The 23,464-nt window shown below is 33.8% G+C and overlaps 15 protein-coding genes across 15 annotated transcripts; 11 read left to right on the top strand and 4 right to left on the bottom strand. All coding sequences in view use genetic code 12, as the record gives it.

Moving 5' to 3' along the window:
• Positions 1 to 3: 3 nt before the first annotated feature.
• Positions 4 to 408, top strand: CTRG_00552 (uncharacterized protein; the record flags this gene model as incomplete). The annotated part of the gene is made up of 1 exon (XM_002545725.1): positions 4 to 408. The coding sequence occupies one exon, from the start codon at positions 4 to 6 to the stop codon at positions 406 to 408; it is 405 nt and encodes a 134-aa protein (XP_002545771.1).
• Positions 409 to 699: 291 nt separating this feature from the next.
• On the top strand, positions 700 to 3,483 carry CTRG_00551 (uncharacterized protein; the record flags this gene model as incomplete). Its single annotated transcript, XM_002545724.1, has 1 exon — positions 700 to 3,483. One exon carries the CDS (start codon positions 700 to 702, stop codon positions 3,481 to 3,483), a length of 2,784 nt encoding a protein of 927 aa, XP_002545770.1.
• A 110-nt stretch (positions 3,484 to 3,593) lies between these two features.
• On the bottom strand, positions 3,594 to 4,496 carry CTRG_00550 (uncharacterized protein; the record flags this gene model as incomplete). The annotated part of the gene is made up of 1 exon (XM_002545723.1): positions 3,594 to 4,496. The coding sequence occupies one exon, from the start codon at positions 4,494 to 4,496 to the stop codon at positions 3,594 to 3,596; it is 903 nt and encodes a 300-aa protein (XP_002545769.1).
• Positions 4,497 to 4,680: 184 nt separating this feature from the next.
• CTRG_00549 (uncharacterized protein) lies at positions 4,681 to 5,415 on the top strand (the record flags this gene model as incomplete). Its single annotated transcript, XM_002545722.1, has 1 exon — positions 4,681 to 5,415. One exon carries the CDS (start codon positions 4,681 to 4,683, stop codon positions 5,413 to 5,415), a length of 735 nt encoding a protein of 244 aa, XP_002545768.1.
• A 228-nt stretch (positions 5,416 to 5,643) lies between these two features.
• CTRG_00548 (mitochondrial 54S ribosomal protein mL53) lies at positions 5,644 to 5,919 on the top strand (the record flags this gene model as incomplete). The annotated part of the gene is made up of 1 exon (XM_002545721.1): positions 5,644 to 5,919. One exon carries the CDS (start codon positions 5,644 to 5,646, stop codon positions 5,917 to 5,919), a length of 276 nt encoding a protein of 91 aa, XP_002545767.1.
• Positions 5,920 to 6,270: 351 nt separating this feature from the next.
• FDH1 (formate dehydrogenase (NAD+)) lies at positions 6,271 to 7,407 on the bottom strand (the record flags this gene model as incomplete). Its single annotated transcript, XM_002545720.1, has 1 exon — positions 6,271 to 7,407. The coding sequence occupies one exon, from the start codon at positions 7,405 to 7,407 to the stop codon at positions 6,271 to 6,273; it is 1,137 nt and encodes a 378-aa protein (XP_002545766.1).
• An 864-nt stretch (positions 7,408 to 8,271) lies between these two features.
• LYS5 (holo-[acyl-carrier-protein] synthase) lies at positions 8,272 to 9,183 on the top strand (the record flags this gene model as incomplete). The annotated part of the gene is made up of 1 exon (XM_002545719.1): positions 8,272 to 9,183. The coding sequence occupies one exon, from the start codon at positions 8,272 to 8,274 to the stop codon at positions 9,181 to 9,183; it is 912 nt and encodes a 303-aa protein (XP_002545765.1).
• A 276-nt stretch (positions 9,184 to 9,459) lies between these two features.
• Positions 9,460 to 10,092, bottom strand: PGA39 (Pga39p; the record flags this gene model as incomplete). The annotated part of the gene is made up of 1 exon (XM_002545717.1): positions 9,460 to 10,092. One exon carries the CDS (start codon positions 10,090 to 10,092, stop codon positions 9,460 to 9,462), a length of 633 nt encoding a protein of 210 aa, XP_002545763.1.
• Positions 9,612 to 9,971, bottom strand: CTRG_00545 (uncharacterized protein; the record flags this gene model as incomplete). The annotated part of the gene is made up of 1 exon (XM_002545718.1): positions 9,612 to 9,971. One exon carries the CDS (start codon positions 9,969 to 9,971, stop codon positions 9,612 to 9,614), a length of 360 nt encoding a protein of 119 aa, XP_002545764.1.
• A 934-nt stretch (positions 10,093 to 11,026) lies between the features above and the next one.
• Positions 11,027 to 12,139, top strand: CDC43 (protein geranylgeranyltransferase type I subunit; the record flags this gene model as incomplete). The annotated part of the gene is made up of 1 exon (XM_002545716.1): positions 11,027 to 12,139. One exon carries the CDS (start codon positions 11,027 to 11,029, stop codon positions 12,137 to 12,139), a length of 1,113 nt encoding a protein of 370 aa, XP_002545762.1.
• Positions 12,140 to 12,548: 409 nt separating this feature from the next.
• On the top strand, positions 12,549 to 13,541 carry CTRG_00542 (uncharacterized protein; the record flags this gene model as incomplete). Its single annotated transcript, XM_002545715.1, has 1 exon — positions 12,549 to 13,541. One exon carries the CDS (start codon positions 12,549 to 12,551, stop codon positions 13,539 to 13,541), a length of 993 nt encoding a protein of 330 aa, XP_002545761.1.
• Positions 13,542 to 13,880: 339 nt separating this feature from the next.
• PEX14 (Pex14p) lies at positions 13,881 to 15,113 on the top strand (the record flags this gene model as incomplete). Its single annotated transcript, XM_002545714.1, has 1 exon — positions 13,881 to 15,113. One exon carries the CDS (start codon positions 13,881 to 13,883, stop codon positions 15,111 to 15,113), a length of 1,233 nt encoding a protein of 410 aa, XP_002545760.1.
• An 885-nt stretch (positions 15,114 to 15,998) lies between these two features.
• On the top strand, positions 15,999 to 17,057 carry CTRG_00540 (uncharacterized protein; the record flags this gene model as incomplete). Its single annotated transcript, XM_002545713.1, has 1 exon — positions 15,999 to 17,057. The coding sequence occupies one exon, from the start codon at positions 15,999 to 16,001 to the stop codon at positions 17,055 to 17,057; it is 1,059 nt and encodes a 352-aa protein (XP_002545759.1).
• Positions 17,058 to 17,614: 557 nt separating this feature from the next.
• On the top strand, positions 17,615 to 20,494 carry MED5 (Med5p; the record flags this gene model as incomplete). The annotated part of the gene is made up of 1 exon (XM_002545712.1): positions 17,615 to 20,494. The coding sequence occupies one exon, from the start codon at positions 17,615 to 17,617 to the stop codon at positions 20,492 to 20,494; it is 2,880 nt and encodes a 959-aa protein (XP_002545758.1).
• A 262-nt stretch (positions 20,495 to 20,756) lies between these two features.
• CTRG_00538 (uncharacterized protein) lies at positions 20,757 to 23,456 on the top strand (the record flags this gene model as incomplete). Its single annotated transcript, XM_002545711.1, has 1 exon — positions 20,757 to 23,456. One exon carries the CDS (start codon positions 20,757 to 20,759, stop codon positions 23,454 to 23,456), a length of 2,700 nt encoding a protein of 899 aa, XP_002545757.1.
• Between the last annotated feature and the right edge of the window lie 8 nt (positions 23,457 to 23,464).

The following is a 23,464-nucleotide window of genomic DNA, read 5'->3' as shown; positions in this document are numbered from 1 at the left end:
AAGATGATGAATATACGAAACATCTATGATTTGACTGTGTATCTTATTGTTTATGAAAGGGTTTGTAAACTAAGTAGATTAGTTAGACGATATTCCAGAGCGAGTTTTACATTGCTGTTGGTCATGCCAACTATAACCAGACGCAGACAGGGGGTGTTGGTGGTGGTGAGTATGTTAGACAGCAAGAACGAAAGAAACGAGAACTTTCTTCTGTATTTACAATTTTTAGACTATGCTTGTGAAATGGACAGAAGGAGAAACAATCGCAGAGAGAGAAAGAGAGAGACAAAACTGTACACAGTGGACAACCAAATAAAAAATCAAACAAAAAAAAGTGAGAGAGAGAGAGAGAGAGAGAGAGAGGACGAAGTCAAAGAAGAGGAAAAAAAAATAAACCATGAGAAATAAGAGATCACTTGCAATTAAATCACCAACTTTTTCTTTGATCTCACTTATCAACGATAACAAAAAAAAAATTAGAAAGAAGAGGCACACTTTGGGAGAATCAACATACGTCACCAATAGTTATACAGTATAAGATTAAGTGTATTGTCCGTTATACCCAAACTTGAATTGTGGCAAAAAGGAAATTGAAAAAATAAAAGATACAAGAAAAGAGAATTGTAAATTATTGGCACATTCATTTTCCACCTCCTCCCATAATTGCTGAACTAAAAATAGAAGGAAATCAAATTCAAGATGTCATTTTGGCCATTCACCAATCCATTGAATAGCAATAATGCTTTGCTGAAGTTTTTAGACTCAGTACAGGATTTATCAACGGTAACAGTCGAAGATCTAATAGGTGACCCCACGATCCTGCAAGAGCTTTTAAGTGAGCTTCATAGTATAAAGGGCAATTATAATGCAAAAGGCGGTGCAGGTACCAACTTTCTGTTTCAACAACCACCGTCTCAGGAAATTAATGGCACCAGTTCAGATACCGCATCATTCACTTCGTCAACTAATGAAAACAATAATGCCAACGCCAAAGACACTAAGGGAACAAAGATCATTGAAATATTAATTCAACCATCAATCTTGACCGGATTGATTGATTATTTGGTTAGAAGCGTTGATTTTTTCCATGAGCAGAGCATCAAAGAACAGAAGACTGTTATGGAATTATTGAATGAAAATCCACCAGAAACCGATGAAGTTGAAGAAGAAGAGCTCGAAGAAGTGAGAAGTGGCAAGATTTCTAAAGATTCAGAAGAGGAGGAATCAGAGGATGATAAATTTCGTCGAATGGTGCAAGCAGCTGCAGATATACTTTCAGTAGATTTATGGATTGTTCTGAATCGTATTATTGAAACACCAACCATTATGAATGAATTATGGCTGATTATAAATATGCAAAATTTACTGGAAATTTGTCCCACAGTCTCATATTTGGTTCACATTTTAGACCAATTGATGGATACCAATAGCATAGAACTTTTGAACTTTATCAGGCGTCAAAAGGATCTTGTTGACACATTCTTGGCTAAAATCGAGGTTCCCATGTTAATGGATTTCTTCTTCCGTGTTGTACAAACAGATAAACCAGACTCACCTACAGGTATTATAGAAACAATCGCCCTGCAAAATCTTATTTCGAAACTAATTGATATTTTAAAACCAGAAAGCTCACAATTTGCATTAGACAGTTGTATCCCAAATCACCAATTATTTTTTAAACAAACCGCAGCAACCGATTTCTTGAAAGCCTTGGTTACAATTTCATCAAATGCAGCTTTGGCTGTAGTATTGGAAACTAATATTGGGCCTAATCAGTTGACACGAGAGTTGGTATCACCAGAAATTGTTAAAACAATGATAAATGAGATCATGTTGGTGAAAATTAAAGAGAAAGATGGCAAGTACCAAACCAACAAACACGGAATAAATAATTGTGTCAGTATTGTAATTGAACTTATTCGAAAGAACAACTCGGATTATGATCTCAATTGTGGATCTTATAGTTCCATGCTTCAAAATGGAGATGGGAGCCCGGGTGAAATTAATTCGTATGTTATGTTCCAATGGTTGAAAGACTTTGAACAAAATCCACCGGGTCCAAGAGATCCAATATATTTGGGAGATATGCTTGAACTTTTTTCGAACAATTTAGACAAATTTGCAGAATTAATTCAGATGGAACCAATCCTTCCTATGCATGTGGATACAAACATACTAGGATTTACAAGGTTTAAGTTGTCAGAATTGATTGCAGAATTATTACATTGTTCCAATATGATTTTGCTTAACTCCAGAAAAATCAAAAAAATCATAAGTGTTAGAGACCAGATTAGGTCACAACAAGAAAAAAGACTAAAGAAAGCATTAGAAGACCAGATTTCATTTCCCGAGTCCCCTAGTATCAAGCAAGTGACTTCAGGTATGGATGATGTGTCGTTAGACGATATTCATTTTGGCACTCATTCGAGTGACGAATCTAATGAGTACAGGAAACTTGTTGATAGTTTAGATGATGTGGAAGATTCCGAAGACGAAGAGCCTTCAATTTCACCAGAGAATCCATTTGTTTGTAAAGAGAGAGACAATACAATTAGAGGAGATCCGTGTGTAGGGGATTTCTTCAAGATAAAACTACTTGATCTGAACATATTGTACGATATTATCAATATGTTTACAAAGTTTCCATGGAATAATTTTTTCCATAATGTCGTATTTGATTTGATACAACAAATATTCAATGGTAAACTCAACTCATACAATTCTTTCTTGATTGTTGAATTGTTTAAAGAGAACAAATGTAATTTGACAGAAGTAGTCGTGAAAAGTTATAAGGAAGAAGTAACACCAAGACCAGGCTATATGGGCCATTTAATTTTAATCAGTGAAGAAATAGTTAAATTCACATCACTTTACAAGCCTGATTTGATATCTCCAGTAATAGTGGTTGCTGTTCAATCTGAAAACTGGAACTGGTTTGTAAATGACATCTTGTTAAAGACTCGTGAAGTGTACAATGTTGTTCTTGGTGCAGAAGAAGGAGATGAAAGTAATGATTATGGATTTGACTCATCATCAGTAGGGTACCTTGATATGGACCAGCCCAAGAAAATAATCTTGGGAGATGTATCTAATCACGAAGAGTTTGTCAACGACCGATCTGATGAAACAAATGGTGATGGCCAAGAGGGTAATGAAGACGATAGTGGAAATGACTCTGGTGATGATTATGATATGAACCAATTTCTTGTTCCTGAAGTCAATATACTGAAAATGACACCTAGTGGTGATTTGATTAGTCATGGATCACAGGATGATGATGACGATGACGATGATGATGACGATAATGATTTAGAATACGAAGGTGATACTGGTGATAATGGTCAAGATACAAAATATTTAGAGAATTTGTCAGGAAGTTCATCAGATGATGAAGATGAAGACGATATAGATGATGATGACATAGAAGATGACGAAGACAAGAGCAATGAGTTACGAAGAGTACCAAACCATAGCAATCAATGATTGTGGAAATCTGACATACGCATATTTTCACAGATACATATATTATAGTTTACATCTTTAGATTGATCCATTATCCTTTTTTTTTATTTATTATTTTATATTCTACTTGTTTATTTCTTTCTACTATAGACGACTTTTCCATTTGGTAGTTCGATTTTCTTACCTCTGTTTTTCTTTTTTTGTTGTTTCTTCTTTTCTTCACCAGCTGGTTGTGCAGCTTCGCCAGGTTTGATATACTCCACGGTGGTGTCGATTGGGTAGAACTTTCCAAATGCCAAATTCCAAAGCTTAGCAGGGATTTTGAAAAACAAAGAATCTTTGAATCCAGGATGGATATTAATTTCATTTTCATCAATTAAATGTTGTTCATCATCTTCCAATAACCAAACAGAACCATCTGGTTTAACCAAAAATTCTTTCCCATTAGCTTCATTAACAAGCTTACGATCAGACCCATCAGCAGGAGGAATTTGAGAACCATTCCAAGCTTGAGTTTTAATGATATTTTTCATATCTTCAATTCTTTTATAAGCTTGTTTTCTATTGATTTTAAGAGCAAAAAAATGGAAAACACTAACAAGAATGTAGAGGATAAATAGGGTGAACACTACTCCAGGACGGAATTTTGAATAATAATAACCTGTTCCTTTCCACTTTGGGAATCCTTTGGAATAGAAATAATCATATCTTCTCTTTAATGATTGATCTCTTAATATATTACCAACCAATGATAATCTTTGAAATCTTTCATCAGCTTTCTTTTTCTCTGATCTTGGAGCAGTAGAGAATTTATCAGGATGTAATCTTCTTGATAATTTTCTGTAAGCTTTGTTGATTTCTTGTAAACTTGATTTTGGACCTTTTTCTAATTTCAACCAACTATAAAATGTTGTTGATTTTCCTAAATCTTGTTGGATTTTGTCATTCAAATTGAATATTTCATAATCTTCTTTACTCCATCTTGCAGCAGTAACTATCGCTACAAACAATAACAACAATTGAAAGACTCTCATTGTAGCAGAATTGAGCTTCTAAGCAATTAACACGGTGTTTTTGATGGGCTGTTAAGATTGATTTTTTTTTTCACTCTTCTTTCAATCGCGACATAAAAGAAGGCACTGCAAATTGATTTTTTTTTTTTTTTTTACAGCACGATTTACTTCTTCTTTCTTGCTGTTGAAACCACTATTACGTACAATGCCAGGATTATATCCATTGCCATTCAACGAACAAGTTGTTTTCTTTTACAATATTGTTGCAGCCACTTTATGGTTTTGCTGTTTCGGAAGGTTTCTTATATTGCTTCCATTAGTAGGTCGAAGATTTTTACCAGGGGGAATTGCTGATTTCTTTCACGTTGTTTCATTACTACCGTTGATAGGATCAATAGTTGTTAAACTTGCACTTTATCCTAGATGGAAGAAATCATATTTATGGTCATTACTGAATGGGATCAAGATGGCATGGCTTTGTTATGGGGTTATTTTCCCACACCCAAGAATTGCTAGACATACTTCATATTCAATTTTGATTACTTCTTGGTGTATTCAATATTTCATCCATTATTCATACTATGCATTTAGAGTTAAAACTAAAAGAAGTCCACTTTTCTTGCTTTGGTTCGAATACAATAATTTCTATTTGACATATCCATTTGCATTAGTTGCTGAAATGATACTTCTATTCTTAAGCCTTGGTTTTGTTGAAGAAGATCTGATTTATGACTATGTTCTCAGAGGAGTGTTTTTATTATATATACCAGTGGCATATTTTGCATGGGGTCATTTGAAGGAACGAAAGAGAGTTAAGTATACCGAAGTTTTGGAAAAGAGAAATGTTACACGTATTAGAAATAATCAAAATGGTTCTTCAAATGCTGCCAATCCTACTACAGCAACATCTATAGAATTAAGAGATATACAAGATAACTAAATAGGTTAAATATTAAATGCATTCCCAATATATCACCAATGAAATGGTGCTTCAGACAAACATTCCCAATTTGTTGCGAATTGTATGCCTAGGAAAAAAAAAAAATCGTAAAGAAAAAAAATTCATTATGAAAGAAGGGAAAAAAGAAAAAATTTCACCAATCGAATCTAATCCAAGACAAATAGACAAACAGTTCTACCAACATATACTTCTACAACATATATAATCATGATAACGAAATACTTTTCTAATGTGATGATCAGATTCAATCCATTTTCTGTGGGTGGAAAACCAACAAGATTATTCCTTCAAAGAGTTCCACAAGGTACCAAGATTGATTGTAAAGTAATTACTAAACCATCAGATAAACAAGAAATTAAAGTTACATTTAAAGATAAACATGTTATGACTATTGATCCTTCAACTATGAATTTCAATGATTTGGCAGATTATTTCAACGCACATTCAAGAAAATTGGCTATTAAAGATTCCATTCAAGATTAGGTTAATTTATTATTATTATTATTATTTCATTATTATTTGTACATAGCATAGATTATTTAATATACTGATTGGATATATCAAGGAAATGATAGAGGTAGTGAATGTGTAATTATTTTGATATAATGACTGGGGGGTTTGAAACTGACTTTGCGTATGTCCTACTCTTACTAAGATGAACCAATAAAGAATTTCATATGTACCATTGGCACATCTTGTCACTTATTATGAAAAACAGAGAAAATTCTATTTACAAGTTTGTCACTAAGAAATTTAATACATCACAAGAGGAATATATTCATTCAAAAAATTATGTAAAACTAACTAGACTTCACATTTAGTAACCACAACAATCTACTTATTGTGTTGACCATAAGCTTTAGTAGCATAGTGACCATCAATAACAATGACATCTTGTGGTCTGTACTTGTAGGTCTTGTTGAAATACTCGGTCAAGATTTGTTTAACACCATCAGCATATCTAGCTTGAGCATCTAAAGAAGTACCAGACACATGAACAGTCATGGCATTACCGTAGTCTTTCCCATAAGGACTGTGCATGGTTCTCCATGGCATGTCCTTTGGAGCCGGTTGCACTGGCCAGACATCACCACCATAGGAAATATGACCAGAGTTGACGGCATCGGCAACGGCTTGTGGGTCGGTCAAGGCACCTCTGGCAGTGTTGATCAAATAAGAACCTTTCTTCATTCTGGAGATCAAGTCCTTGTTAACCATTCCTTTGGATTTTTCATACAATGGACAGTTAAGAGTGACAACATCAGCTTGGGAGAACAATTCTTCCAAAGTGTCGACTCTTTCAAGGATATTGTCAACATCATTGAACAACTTAGAAGCATCGTTGATCTTCTTGACAGCGGCATCAGGCAAAGCTTGGTAGTCGTAGTACAACAACTTCTTTGGATTGAAAGCAACCAATCTCTCCAAGATTCTGTAACCAATTCTACCAGCACCAACAGTAGCGAAAACTTTACCTTCCATGTCGAATTCATCTTTGGCAACTGCAGCGATATCCCATCCACCACTGACGGCTTGGTGGTGGCCCTCACCGTAGTTTCTGAGCAAGATCAACATGGTCATAACAGCATGTTCAGCAACAGATTGGACATTGGATCCAGTGACTTCCAAGACAGCAACACCCTTTTCATTCAAGGCATCCAAATCATAGTGGTCTGAACCAACACCAGCAGTGATACACAACTTCAAGTTTGGAGCTTTTGCAATTCTGGTTTTTGTGACATAAGCCGGGAAGAATGGAGTGGTGATGATGATCTCAGCTCTGTCCAAGTATTCGTCAAAGGCAGAAGTTGGTTCTGGGTCTTTCTTATCGGTGGTAATCAACTCGTACCCGTGCTCTTCAACAAGTTTTCTGATGCCCAATTCGTTTTCAATAGTACCCAACAAACGTTTTTCTTCTTTGGAGTGCTTACCACCGGAGTAGAGAGCCATTAAAACAACAGGTTTGCCCATTTTTATTTATTTATCAAATTTGTTAATAAGTTAGTGTGGAAAAGTGTAAAATTATAGTGATGTATTACCAATCAGATGATCAATAAGTAGTGGAGAAAGAAAGAAAGAAAGAAATAGGAATGATGAAGACAGACAAATTGCTGGGATATTTATACCATTGCAAATGATACTTGCCCATTTCCCATTTCGCTAAGAACATTTTGGAATATAAAAGAAACAAACTATTTACTTGTAGTTACTCCTCCCTTGTTTGTATGTAGGTAGAGTTTTTCCAATTGCTGTGAAACATCTGGGGAGGCTCAAAAAGGGATTATATCGCTCGGATCTCTACAGGATATTTCTTTGTGTGGAGTGGCAGACACAGATTTAAGCGATCTTGCATCGTTACAATTGTGAGAAGAATTTGTTTGCTTCCATAGAGTTCTAAATTATCGCGGGAAGAAGAGTAACTTTCTGTGAGTCAATTTTGTAGATTAGGTAGAGCTAAATGAAGTCGTTGAGTTAAGTATATTATCTTAAAAATTGGGGAATATATCTATCGTGGTTAATTATTTGTGCCATAGTGACGACTGCCGAGCGATTTAAAGCATAATCTCATCAACTTTACCGCGTAAATTTTTCTTTTTCTTCTCCGGTTTATCATTAGATCGTTATACAGTATGTAAGAGAAGTATGTGAGGCCCAGTGATAGATTGAGTTCTGTTGATTAAAACAATGGCTTATAGTGTATTGTTTGTTGAATGTAGTTGGTGCATTGATGGAGAGCATTGAATTCTGTTTTAACCACCGACACCGCGACGATCTTGCCGTCTCAGAAATCAACAAGTGAACAAGAAAAATTTCTTCATATCAGAGAATTAATTAATGATAAGCCCACAAAACACTGTGTTTATAATTCATTCTAGTATGACAATTTCACAACATAGTCATGATAAAAACAATATATTATTGTTTACAACTCGATTATCACTGAATTTATTGGAATTTTGGTCAGATGACTATAACTTTGAATGCTCATTAAGACTTCTAAATGATTTGAAACTTCAACAAAAGATTTCGGAAATGAGACTACATCATCAGAAATACAAGGCTTTGTTAACTCTGTTATTTACAAGATATGTAATTAATCAACTACTTGGCAGCAATAATTTCTTTGATGTTGTTAATTTCTCCTATAATGAGTATGGAAAACCAATGTTACCAGATTTTCAGTTCAATTCAAGTAGTTCGAATGATATTATATGTATGGTGGTGGAATATTCATCCCATCCTATCGGAGTTGATCTATCTCATTCAAGACAAAAAGTATCACCTGTGAATTATCTTGAAGAATTTAGACCTATTTTTGACAAACATGAAATCCTGCAAGTTGATACTTATTTTAAGTTTAACCATTTTTGGACTTTGAAAGAAGCCTTTACGAAACTTATTGGAAGTGGATTAAATATTGAATTATCAGATTTTTACTTTGAAGTGGGACAAGGATTTAGTGAAGAGGATTACGAATACATACAGACACAAGATACAAGTGATTGTTACGATTACTCATTATCATGGTTTGACAATATCAATGTTAATATTGAAAAATTGAAAGCAAAGAAGGATCAGTTTATTGGGAACCTAGAAAAAGAAGAATTCTATTGTTTCTCCAGTATTCTTGAGAATAGTTCTGGAGATCAACCACCAGTAATCGTCACCATAGTGACGCAAAACGAAAGTAAACCAATCAAGCCTATCGAAGTACAATTTGATAAGATTTTGCTAGGATATTTCTAACATAGATGGGAAGCTTTATAGATATTAATAGACGATTCTTTCTTGTATAGAATTTGGAGTACAAAATTTTACTTTGGAAAATTAACAAAAATTGTTGCAAAATATTCCTAGTGCGAATGGTAATTGACAATTTTTAATACACTATTAACATTAATACTAACTAAATTCAACTAAGTTAATCATATATAAAACAACACTACAATTTGATGAAAAGAAACATAATAGAAAAACAATAAAAGGAAAACCAAATAAGAAACCAATAAAAACGAGCACACTTTACATGAATAATCCTGCGATGATTGCAGCAAAAAAGGCAATTCCATCAGTGACATGATAACTGGGAGCAGCATTTGAAGCATGTCCTGCTGATTCGGCAGCAACTGAATCTTGACTTGAAGTTGTCGTATCTCCACTGGTTTGCACTTGTTCTATGGTTTGTGATTCTTTTGAGATCGATTCATTTCTAGGGGTTGATGAGGTAGAATTTGCAATACTTGAATTAGTACCATTTTGAATATAAACATTCCCAGTAGCATAAGCCAGATATGATTCCTCATAATCACTAGTAGTTTCATCTTCATAGTAATATGAGCTCTCATAATATTCACTGTAGTATTCAGTGTACTCAGCCGGTTCTGTATAATAATAGTCGTCACTGATATCTCCATATTCTCCAGTGTAGGTGGTTTCAATACCGAAGAAGTAATCAGTGTCCTCATCATACTCAGTCGGATAAGCAGTATCGGTCTCGTAATCATATTCAGTATCTTCAAAAACGTTTGTAGCATCCGTGTAATAGGAATCCGAGTCAGCTCTAGCCACTAAATCTTCATATTTAATATTAATAGCATGAGTAGCATGAACCAGAGTAGTAAGTGAAAGCAATAACGTAACAATAGCAAATCTCATTATTTGGATAGTTTCAGCTAAAGAAGATATAAATAAAAATTGAGCCCACAAATAAAAATTCAAAAAAATTACAAGTGGTGAATCATCTTCTTATATTTATAGTCCCAGAATTTGATAAAACACATGGTTTTTAGTAATTAGGATTTGCCACAAGGAACACTATGTGTTGAATTTTTCATTAACAATGGTGCTATGATGATGTGGATAAATTCAGCAGATGGTTGGCCCGCCGTTCCTCAAATGGGAGTAATAATGCAAGACATGGTATGTTCTTAATACTACATACGTAGATATATTCAAGTCATAAATGAATAAACAAGGACTACTTTGGAATTACAACCTTCTGAATATCTAAATCAATTACTTGTGCAGTATATTGTCAGTATGAAAGAAATTATCGTGGTACAAAGGAAATCTACTTTGGATCTCCACATTTTGAAATGTGTAAGAAATTCCTTTCAATTATCACACCTACACACGTTTTCATATACACACTCTTGATTCAAAACACCACATCTCCCCTTTTCTTTTAGCAATAAATGTAATTGAGGGTGGTTATTCAAGAAAATGAACAGTCAAACACTGAACAATTGATCGTGTTAGCGCGTCCAGAAACAAAGATTCTATTTGGTGTGTCAATTGTCTCTGGAATATAAAACTTGCTTGGAAAATATTATATTAAATATAAAAACAATATAGCATTGCCTTTTATCAATCTGACACAGTTTCTCCTCACAGAATGTTATCTGAAATCTAAATTTGCAGTATATGTACACCTCCTGGATCTGTTTATTTGAGTGTAGCCACTTCCTACAAGAATCCACACGAGAAATAACAGCCAAAGGAGAAATATACATAGAAAAATTTTTTTATTTTGAAAATAAGGGGATCTTGATACCCACACACAGAACTAAAATAACACTCTTATCAAACAATGAATCCCATCTTGATAAATAAACATGAAAAGTTTTTCAATAGATGTTTGTTAGGACTTCCTGCATCTGCCCAATCCGAGGATTCAAATAAATTGGCAATTATTTATTTTTGTCTACATGGATTACTGTTGATCAACAAGTTCAATTTCAGTGACGTGGAATTGCAATACCATAGAGATTTCGTATACAACCAATTCATGATAGAAACAGACGAGATAGTAGCATTTAGATCCACTCATTATTTCAAAAACATAACCAATTATGATTTGCCAAATTTATCATCCACTTTATTTGCATTATACTGTTTGTTAGTTTTAAAGTCCCCATATCATCAGAAAATAAACCGACGTAAATTATTAAACTTTCTAGTTAAATGCCAAGTTAAAGAAGGGGTTAATAAAGGCGGGTTTGTACCTACACTTCATTATGAAGATGGAGAATATAAACAGTTTGGAGACCCTGATCTTAGAGTTTGTTATATGGCATTATTAATTAGATACTTGGTGAAATGTCACGATGATAACAGAGAAGATATAGATATTGACTTGGATTCCTTGTTAAAATTTATTCTTGATAGACATAACCCAAATGGTGGGTTTAGTTCCACGATTTTAGACGAATCCCATGTTGGCTTCACTTTCTGTGCTATTGCAGCCTTGAAATTACTTGAATATCCTTTGGAAAATCTAAAATGGACCAAAGAGTGGTTGATCCAAAGACAAGTTGACTATCCTGAATGTTTATATGGAGATATGAGTTACAAATACTATAGAAATGAAGATATTGGTGGTTTCAATGGTAGAGAAAATAAACTAAGTGATACTTGTTATTCTTGGTGGTGCACGGGAAGTTTATATATAATGGATCCAGAGTCAGTTAACCTAGTTGATATTGAAAAGGCCACCGAATATCTATTGAATAGAACCCAAAATTCTTTATTTGGTGGGTTTGGAAGAGATCCAGAGGCAACACCAGATCCTTTACATAGTTACTTGGCGTTGGCTAGTTTATCTATTTGGAACCATAAGAAATATGATTTACAAGAAGTTGACCCCGTGTTGGTAATAACCAAAGAACTGTATAGATTTTTCAAAGAAGAAATAGATTACTAAGTGGTCAATTAAAAAACAATACATGACTAATTTTCAGTTTAGATTAACATAATGTTATTTGTTTCACTTGATCTCAGTCCCCGGATATTCTTCCTTTCGCGCGGCATTTGGCACTACCGGCGCTGGTTCCCATTCCGTCACATACTCTTTTCCCCCGTATTATTGTTTCGTAGTGAACACGGATGGCGATCGAGAAGCGAACAAGCAAAAAATAATATTTGAGGAAAAAAAAAAAAAATAAAAGAATAGAGAAAGAAAGTTACACTGTACATAGCTTTTATTTTTCAAGACCCCTTTCTTTTTCGCTTAGAAACTATCCTACCATTATTTTAAAGAATCGTTGCAGGTGAAGTAGTCTAATGAATGTATAAGGAAAACCAACTGTACACATACCCACTTAGTTAAATTAATGTCAACTTCAACACCAAAACAAAGCGATGCAAAACGATCTCCAGATGCTACAGCTCATTTAGTGGCAGGTGCTATCGCAGGGCTTGTTTCTGCTGTTACTCTACAGCCTTTTGATTTGTTGAAAACAAGGTTGCAACAACAGCAATTGACTTCTAAACATGAAGTTAGAACGTCCATAACCAAAGAATTAAGAAAACTTACTGAGATGAAAGATTTATGGAGAGGTACATTACCATCGACATTAAGAACATCAATTGGAGCTGGGTTATATTTCACAATATTATCTAAAATGAGAACCAATTGGGCAGAACATAAAAGTAAGAAGGATCTGTCAATTAATATAAAGTCCGGTTCATCTGTGTTGCCCAAACTTACCCCGATAGAGAATTTAACTACTGGTTTTATTGCTCGTGCTATTGTTGGTTATATAACAATGCCCATAACCATAATTAAAACGAGATTCGAGTCAAATTTATACCAATACAATTCCATGACCGAAAGTATTCAAGGTATATATTTGGGTGACAACAAGACTATTCACACAGGAGGATCAATAAGGAACTTTTTCAAAGGATCTGTGGCTACATTAGCCCGTGATTGTCCATATGCGGGGTTATATGTTTTGACTTATGAATTGTTTAAAAATGATTTAATGCCCGTACTTGTCCCTACAGGATTGGGTGATAATCGATCAGGAGTGATAAATTCTGTAGCGGCAGTATTAGCAGCCAGTACATGTACCACAATTACTGCACCATTTGATGCCATCAAGACAAGATTGCAGTTGACGAACGAAACATCAATGATGAAAGCAATGAAGACATTGATCCATGAGGAAGGTGGGGTCAGAAATTTGTTTAGAGGTTTGCTGTTAAGATTGGGTCGAAAAGGTATAAGTGCCGGTATAAGTTGGTGTATTTATGAGGAGATAATCAAGAGCAATTTCGTTCAAACTAAGTTTATTAAAAACAAAGATGCACCATTGAGCTAGTAGTAATAGAATTCCCTTAGACTCATTTTTTATTTGTATATAGAAGGATAAGCTAGAAATGCTGTATTAAAAAGTTTAGATATAAAAATATAAATATATATATATAATGATTATGACGCAAAAAAAAAATCGCATTTACTTCCGCTGGATAAACTTTTGTAAAATGTTTGGTGAGACTGAAGCAATTTTTGTATTTTTCCCCCACCTTTAATTAACACCAAAAAGAAAGCATGCGAAACGAAAACTTGATTGTCAGTCGAAAGAAAAAAAAAAAAATGAATTTCTGGAGAACACTTTTTATTTTCCACTTTAGTCAGCAACAATATTAGGGAAGACATCATGAATGACGAGTTAATCAATAGTGCGGTTACGTTCTTAAAGGATCCACAAGTTGCTAGTTCACCTTTAACTAAAAAAGTAGAGTTTTTAGAATCAAAAGGTTTAAATCAACAAGAAATCGAAGAAGCGTTGAAAAGAGCTAATGATAACGCCTCTCAATCTCAATCTGTCGGTACTACCCAATCATCATCATCATCATCATCATACGCACCACCAACTCCACAACAGGGTCCACCAATAGATTATTACAACGCTCCACCACCCATTCCAGAAAGATCATGGAAAGATTATTTTATCATGGCCACCGCTACTGCTGGTATAACTTATGGGTTTTATCAAGTTCTCACTCGTTACGTGATTCCAACTATTATTCCACCAACCCAGTCATCCATAGATCAAGACAAAGAAACCATAAATGAAGAGTTTATGAAGATTGACAAGGTTTTGGAACAGTTGACCAATGAACAACAGGAAATCAAAACATCTAATGAAGCGAAATTGGCAGAAGTCGATACCGTTATCGACAATGTCAATGATTTCTTGAATAAATACAACAAAGATAAATTGAAATTTGACGACGATTTAAGGTTAATGAAATTGGAAATTGAGAATTTGAGCAATAGCATTGAAAAGAATATGAAGTTGACCAAAGAAAATATAAATGATGAATTAGGAGAAGTCAGTCAAGAGTTGCAATCCTTGAAGAACTTGATCAAAGCAAGAGCCAGCTCCAATACCCAAGCCAATGGTGACTCCAGAAAGATCGCACCAGTTTCGTCCATCCCATCTGCCTCAGAAATATTGAAGAGAGCTAGAGCTAAGAACAATGAAAGTTCTACCACTCCAGAACCAGTGACTATAACAGACACGACCAAGAAATCACCTGCAGTAGAAACTGAAGATGCCAAACGCAGTGAAAACACAAGCGAAGGAGGAGTTACCGCAGCTGGTATCCCATTGTGGCAATTACAAGCTAAAGAGAAAGAAGAACAAGAGGAAAAGAATGTAAAGAACGACGTTCAAGAAGAATCGGGTATTCCATCTTGGCAACAATCAACAGCTGCAGATGCGCAGAAGTCAGAAGAAGAAATCAAAGAAAAGATTAAGAGTGTTGGCGTTCCATCCTGGCAATTGAACTCAAATAATTCATCTGCTAATACTGGAATTCCATCATGGCAACAAGCTGCTTCATCATCACCACCAAACGCTTCTTCCACCTCATCATCTTCTTAGTAGTAGAAACAGTTAATAATGAGAATATACACGAGTATTTTTTTTTTTTCAATTTTTCATTTTGGTAAAGCTGTCAAGTAGTTGTAGATGTTTTGTGGTAATGGTATTTATGCAGTACAGCTACGCGCTTTCAGTTGATTTTCATAAAAGTGTTTTGTATCCCATTTGGCGACCAATTAATTGGTTGGAAGAAAAAAAAACAAAAACTGTGAGAAGTCAAAAAAAATAAAATAAAATATACGCCAGTGAATATTAATTGGGTGGTGGTGTGCATATAACCCAGTCATAGATTTTTTTATTTTTATTTTTTTTTTTTTCTTCTTCTTTTCTTTTGTTTGATGCGTGTGTGCGTGTGCGTGTAATTTAATTAACGAGAGGGCGAGCGAGTATTATAAGACTAAGAAAGAAAGAAAGAAAAAATAGAGGACAGAAAAACAAATTTCGACATTTCCAGTTTTTAACCTTAATCACATATTTTTCTTTCTTTTTTAACCCTCCCCCCTAAGTTACACATCTATAAAGGTAAGATATATTTCATTCGTTTTTAAATAAACTGAGTGATCCAATATCATAATTCCCATTATCTACCTGTACACAGTTTTTTTATCTGTTCTCCCTTTTTTTTTCATTTAATATTCATTGTTTAGTTCATTGTTAAATATTTTAAGTGGTTTTTTTTTCATTTCTATTTTCATTTTAAAGAAGAAGGTCTTCAACAAGGTGTTTTATTAATCAATAGGAAGATAAAAAGAAGAGTACACGGTTTTTTCATTTTAATCATTATATATATATTAATCATTGTTTTTATTTTCATTAAGAATTTTTTTTTAAAAAAAATTTGATTGCATGATATTTATCTAAAGAGACAAAGACTTCCCATATTTAATGTCAACCAATACGATTTACCCAAAGAGAAAATTAGAATCAGTGCCATTTCAAGGTCAACTTGACTTTATTGAGAAGGCAAACAGAACCAAGGGTCAATATCAAACATTCCATAGATATCACAATAATAATAACAACAACTCATATAACCATGGTGTCAACAACAATAACAACAATCACCATCATCACCACCATAACAACAACCATAACCATCACCAACATTATTTACAACAACAACAACAAAACAAGTATGCATTAGCAGCTGTTGCAGCAGCTGCAGCAGTCCAACATCAGCAACAGCAAACCTATTTGTTGCAAAAACAACAAGCTCAACAAGCAGCTTTAGCCCAGCAAAAGCAGCAGCAACAGCAGCAGCAACAACAACAACAACAAAACTCACACTACATGTCTTACCCATCCCAGTCCCACGTTTATGCGCAAACACAACCGCCTCCACAAGTTTTTGCCGATGTTCCTATGGAAAAGACTAATTCTGCTACAATTAGTTCATCCAACCAATCTGTTAACAATGCGCCATATGACTTGAAAACAAACTTTATGTTGTATAATGGGAGCTCAACTTCGATTTCATCACCTACTAATAGCCAGTTTGGTAGTAGTAAGCAAAATTCCACCTCATCTCAGTCTTCATCTGCGACCACAACTACTGCTACTTTTACAACCAAATTGTTTGATAACCATCCGGGTAGTTCTGCAAACAATTCTCCAGTTTTGTTGCCACCAAATTCTAACAAGAATAGTTCATCATCTCCACCAAACTTATTTTTGTCAACTTCCAATAGAGGTGCAGGTACAGGATCACCTTTATTGAGTGCCAATCTTACCCCTACCACTACAACTTTTTTGAATTCACCATCCTTGGTGCCAGTGGGAGGATCTGGATCAAACACCTGGAACGTCGGAGTTTCTACACCTACTACTACAAGTTCCATCTGGGGTACTAGATCATCCGGAACTTCTACAACTTTGACACCAACTCCAATCGCAAAGTCTGGAAGTAACATCATGTCGGGCTTTGGTAGTTCGAATTTATGGTAAACTTAGGATCTGGGGAATGTCATGGTTTCATTCATTAAGAGACTTTTTTTCTTTTTGTTTTTATTATTTTTACTATTCATTTAATATTCAACTTCATTTTAATTTTCTTTAATTTGTTATTACTTTTTGAAGTATCATAGTCATCAAGTTCAGTGTATTTTTTTTTTAACTTAATTATTTTTTTTAGTTGGTTTTTTTGTTTATTCATTGAAAAAAGGAATCTTTATTTTCTTCATATTAATTATTATTGGTTTTTTTTTATATATCTTATTATTATTAACGACTTTACGTCTTTAACATTGTTAGTTTTGCTTGTTTGTTTGTTTGATTAAATTAATTGTTTGCTGGTTTGTAATCTATTATTATTATTATTATTCGATTCTGATTTGTCTTTTTATATAGTGGGTTTTTTATGTGTTAGATTAGAAGTTCGTACCTTTAAGAAGTATATATATACATAATTGAGAGTTTGTTATACAATTATTGAATCGGATGTATGTAATAGATTGTCTGTGTTGTTCATGTTGAGTTGTATGCGTATAGTCTGTCAATGAAAAATGGGTTTCCCACCAACCCTGATTCCAACAAACAAAAAAAAAGAAAGTGAAAATCCAAAACCAGAGAAAAAAAAAAAAAAAAAACACAGAATATATTTCAAGTTATCCTACACTTTTTACAAAAAGCACATATCAATGACAGAACAAGTTCTTTCTTTGTCCAAGCTTATTGAAAAAGCAGCAAACCAAAAATTACAGCCTAAACTATTTATTTCCTTATTCAATCAGTTTTCAAAACGGAAACAACTTCAAAATAGTGAATATGTCAACGAGTTGCTAAACATTAAACCAGACAATAATTCTTTAAAACAGCGCAAATGGAATGAATATCAATTAAACGTTGTTATTGAATTATCGTTTAGTAGTATTGAAAATAGTCATATGTTTTGGTCAAATCTACATCAAGCCAATGATAGTTTCCAATGTGCATACTTGTTGAAACTTAGTAGAGCATTGGTTGGTGTTCAACATTTTGATAGAGATGTATTGAAGAATTTTATAAGTGTTGAATTTATGGAATATGTACATAAATATATCCAGAGAGAGAAATTATCTGATAAAGTACTTGAACATACCGTTTTTCTTTTGCTGGTGATTGTTCAGAAATTTGATAAGTTTATTGAAGAAAAAACATCTGGAACAGTACAGGATTTCATTGTAAAATTGATCCCATTTTTGAGATCCGTAACTGGAAATGAAAATTTATCATCAATGTTGTTATTAAAGACCAAGCATATTCTTAGCAAGGCACAAATTGATCAATTGGAAAGCACACAACATATTAGAATGGAGCGTCAAGGCTCAATTATTTCCCTCAATCCTAGCATTCATGCCAATGTGGCATCTTTAACTATGATTAATAAGTTGGATGAATACTACTTCAGAATGAGGTATATCTGGATCCATAAATTGTTTTGTCATTTCAATTACAATGACACGTTGAATTTTTTTATAAGCAACCTTGTGATTGCTTCAAATCAAAAGAATTCTTACTTAATTGCGTATGATTTCATCAAGACAGTTTTCACTGGTATGGATATGGATGGGTATTGTTTGTTCAATGCTAAAAATTTTATTCTCACCAGGGTGCCACATTTGCTCAATGGTTTGAGATACGGGGAAGAGAGTCTTGAAAAAGCTGTCAATGATGCTTTACAAAACTTAGAGATTGATGACAGCTTCAAACAACGTTTTCTTAAAGCATTAGAGTTTCCTGATGAACCAGTTTTGCAATTGCGTGATAAATTCAATGAGAAACTATTGAACATTAACAGTGAATTCACATCCTTGGAAGAGTCGGGGCTTGTGGAGTTGGTGAATGCGTTACCAAAATTGTGCCAACTGCATAGAACTCAACAGGAAGTTACTCAAGTTATTTTGGATATTGTGGATGAACTTGGCTATAGCAAAGACTTTGAGAAATTGAACCGTTTATTGCTTACTGTCATGAATAATATTGAACTTGTTAATATTGTATTATTCAATAGCAACTTATCCTTGTTTTATAAATTGTTGGATATTATTGATAATTCCAATTTTAGGGTTGATGAGGACGATGAAAATTTTCAAGATCAATATTCGTATTGTGGAATCATCATGTTGAGTATAGTCATCATTGTTCAAAATTTTGGAGTTGATTTATCTAAACTTACGGTTAAGGAATCATTTATCATCAATTATTTGAACGATTTTTACTATCGTATGTGTGACAATTTGTCAAATGTAACACCTGTAAATGGTGATGACGAGGACAGGATCATTGCTGAGAACTATCATAATCTTCTAAATGAATGGATCACTGCATTATTTGATGATAGAAATGAGGGTTTATCAGACGATCTAATCAAATCATTAAGTATTAAACAGATCTATAAATTGGTTCCGTTGATATATAAACAAGGTATTATAGCGGCCGATTGTAATAAAATTGACTGGAATATTTTAAGTAACGGGTTGGAGTATTTGAGTCAACCATTCCTAACTCCAATTGTACCAATTATCATCAAGTTCTTAGTTAGAGATTGTAACATTGATCACGAATTGAAATTAAGAATCATTAAAGAAATGATTAATGATAGTTCCAGCTTGACAGTGAAAATGGTTATTAGCATTTGTGGGAATGATATTATAAAGTTAAATCCACCTGCTGAACTAAAAGAGCAAATTCAACAATGTGTTCATTATCTGGATACCATTGACCCATTTCCTAGGGATTATAATGTTAAGGACACTTTTAGAAGTCAATTGCTTGGTGAGACAAGATTACTGAACAAATTTGTTACAACCTATGTTTTAGGTAAAAGAGCTGATGTAATTTCCAGTTTAGTGCAAGAAATTTATAACTTTCAAAAGTCCAATCACGAAGATTCAAAAATGTTTATAAATTTAATGGTGTTTATAATTTTGTTGGACTCTGTTGAATCACGCCAGGATAAAGACTACTGGAAACGAGAATTCAGTGCTTTGTCTTCAACTCAACTTCAAAAGTCCTCACACACGGGGTTCGAATTGACTATGGACTATCATTTTTCTTCTATTTTTAATGATTCATCGTCAAGTATTCCTTTGGGCCAACAACAAGGACAAAAACTTCAAGTCCAAGATGGAATGGATGGTATAAATGATTTTTTAAAAGGCGTGACAGGTGGTGACGACAACGATGATGATGATGCTATGATGCAAGACGATGATTTATTTAATGAAAAGCCAAAGACAAGTGATCAACTACAAAATTTACTCCAAAAAGTTCACCGTTACCTGTGTTTAATAAATCAATTTAGAAAGATCAGAAACGAATCATTTAACAACTCTATGTTTGGTAAGTCTGTGTCTTTATTGAACGATAAATTGATGGAGGAAATGAACAATTGGCATTTTTAGGACACAGTACATAGTGGCATATATCCATTGATTAATAATAACGTCCAAATTAGGAAATTGCGGGTCCGTCTCTTGTATTAACTCCGTTGCGCAAAAAAAAAAAAAAAAATAGAAAACTAAAACATAAAAAAAACCTAGCACTTTAATTTCGCAACGTTCTTTTCAGAAAGTTGTATGCATAAATTTTTTTTTGTTTTTACTTTGTTCTTTCTAATTTTATTTTTATTTTTATTTCGTTTAAGATAACCATATTTTATCCGTTATGGACTCGGAGTTTTATTTGAAGCACACAAGAAAGAAAAGAAAAACCCTTCTGTGTATTCATTGTAAAAGAAGAAAGATCGGATGTGATCGAGGTAGGCCATGCGACAAGTGTATTAAATATGGACGAGAATGTAAATATTTTGAGGACGAGGATGCTGATTTTAATGATGGGTATACAAATGATTCATCAGCTGCAACATCATCTAGCTTGGCAACTACCACCAACCTGTCAATAGACCAAGAATCGGATGCGTCGTCGGTCATAACAAATCAACGAGAAATTAGCAATGGTATAAGCCTACAAGGCCGACTTCATCAATTTACAATAACTGAGAATGGAATTGGTCAGAATAATGGTGTCGCGATGCTGAAAATCAAGAAATGGAAAGATCCAATTATTGTACCTATTCAAACAAAGTTTATTCAACAACCAAAAACTTCACCACAGGTGTCAAGGAATGCCCATCAGACAATCTATTTAGTATCAGAAGATTCGAGCTCCATTGTTTCCAAATTCACTGATGGTAAGTCTGTGATTGGCATTAATCCAATTGGATCTCCTAATGATATGATTTCATTTTCTGACTATCAATCATATTCAGTTGATGATTCTAATTATGAGACAAATCAGGGGCCTTTCACATGGCACGCTTTTATTAAAATAGACCCAGCGATGGCATATTTGTCGTCGTTTTTATCAGCCAAATCCAAGAGTGTTACCAATTGTTCAGACTTTAACGAGAATGGAGAACAATTTACGGGTGCTCCTTTTCAAGTATTGCAAAGATTGAAATTGAGTAGTAAACAATTTTCTGATAGACAAATTAATAAAGCAGCTATCCCGTTGGGTTTGAATTTCGTACCTGAAGTGAACGAGGTATCAGATTTACTGGAAAGAATACGCAAAAAACTACCCGAGAGATCAATAACTTGGATTCATGTCAATAGATTTTTCATGTTCTTATATCCATTTGTTCCTTTTCTTGACGAGTATAGCTTTACTACTTCTTTGGAGAAAATTATTGGGTCCAAAAATGACCCAGCTAAACAAATTGAAGTTATAATTCTGTCTAATATGGATTATGCCATACTTGGAATACTTTTGATAATTCTACGGATGAGTTATCTTTCCTTAATCTCAAATGATGACGAATTTAATAATAAAGTTTTAACAAACACTGGCATGGTTGAAACAAGTAAGTTTTCTCAAAATGAATTGATCAATTTATCAAATATTTTGAAAGTGGAGATTGGTATTGAAACTACATTTTTGGCCCAAGACTGTTTAACCAAATTTGAATATTGTCGTAAAACAAACTTGGCTATTCTACAACTTGCAACAATGCTCAGAATCTATTTTAGTGTTGCTCCAGAAGATCCAGAGGGTCCCAGTAAGAACCAATTTCAAGTATGTACTGGATTACTTGTGCAAATAGCCTTTTCCATTGGATTAAATAGAGATCCTGAGAATTTGGGCCTCACTGATGTCAAGATGAACCATATCAGAAGAAAATTATGGCACTATATTGTATATTTGGATTTATCCCAAAGTGCATGTTTTGGAAGTCCAATTACCATTAATCCACAAATTTCTGATACAAAATATCCATTCTATGAAGACGGAAATAGTAATATTGGTATGTCTCATTTCGACCATTTGCTTTCACAAACTTATTCCAAACTTCAGGGTTTGCTGGCTGAAATTCGCAATTGTTTATACACTGTACTTCAATTTGGTAAAATCCCAATGAGTGATGTGGTTAATTCCGTTAATAAATTGGAAATTTTTGTTCACAAGCATGTTGGACAGGATCTTAAAGAGTTTGCAGATGGCTTGAATGAAACACAAGAGAGTGGTTACATGCATGATAAATTGTTCACAAATTATTATATCAACACAAAGATTTTTCTAATGGCAATATATATGCATATTTTTGTTCATTATGAGAAGACCAGTACCAATAGCAATAATGCCGATTTGATGTACTTTTATTTGAAGAAAACCGCCAGTATACTCATTGAAGATTTTCTTCCTAGTTGTTTTGGTATATTGGATCATTTACATCCTATATTTCTTTATTCTTCAAATTTGTTTACTAATCCAGCAATTGAAATTGCATGGCATAATATCAATGGTTTCACATTTGCTTTGTTGATTAGAGTCGAATTTACATTGAGATCATTACGAGCAGAAAATTCCGGATCTCCTGAGTATATCGATGTATTAGAAAAATTACTGTTTTTCTTGACCAAATGTGCTAAAGCTTCAACAATTGGTATATACAAATTGGGTAAGCGGTATTTGCATGCATGGAGAATTGCAAAATCGCATGTGTTTATCTTGAAGAATATTCAAGATGACGAATTTTTCCGAGGAATTCTAGCTAATCCTACAGGAATTAGAAAACTTCAATTAAAAATGGATCAACTTGTGGATTTACAGAACATGTTGGAAAAAACCATCAAGAGTTTGAATAAATCAAAGTTGATGGCAGAATGGTTTGAACTTTTTGCACCAAATGCGATCATACAAGATAGTTTAATTGATAGTTTATTCAGTCTAGTTACATCTACAAATGATCCATCTGTTTTCGAAAATGACCACATTACCAGTTCCATGGAAAATTATTTTGCTTTTGACAATCCATATTTCAATATGGAAGTACCTTGGGATATCATCACTGGGAATGTAGAATAAAAGTGTAT

This window comes from Candida tropicalis, assembly GCF_000006335.3.
Source record: "Candida tropicalis MYA-3404 genomic scaffold supercont3.1, whole genome shotgun sequence".
NCBI lineage: Eukaryota > Fungi > Ascomycota > Pichiomycetes > Serinales > Debaryomycetaceae > Candida > Candida tropicalis.
The sequence above is the reverse complement of the archived record's forward strand: the minus strand, read 5'-3'. Positions and strand labels throughout refer to the sequence as shown.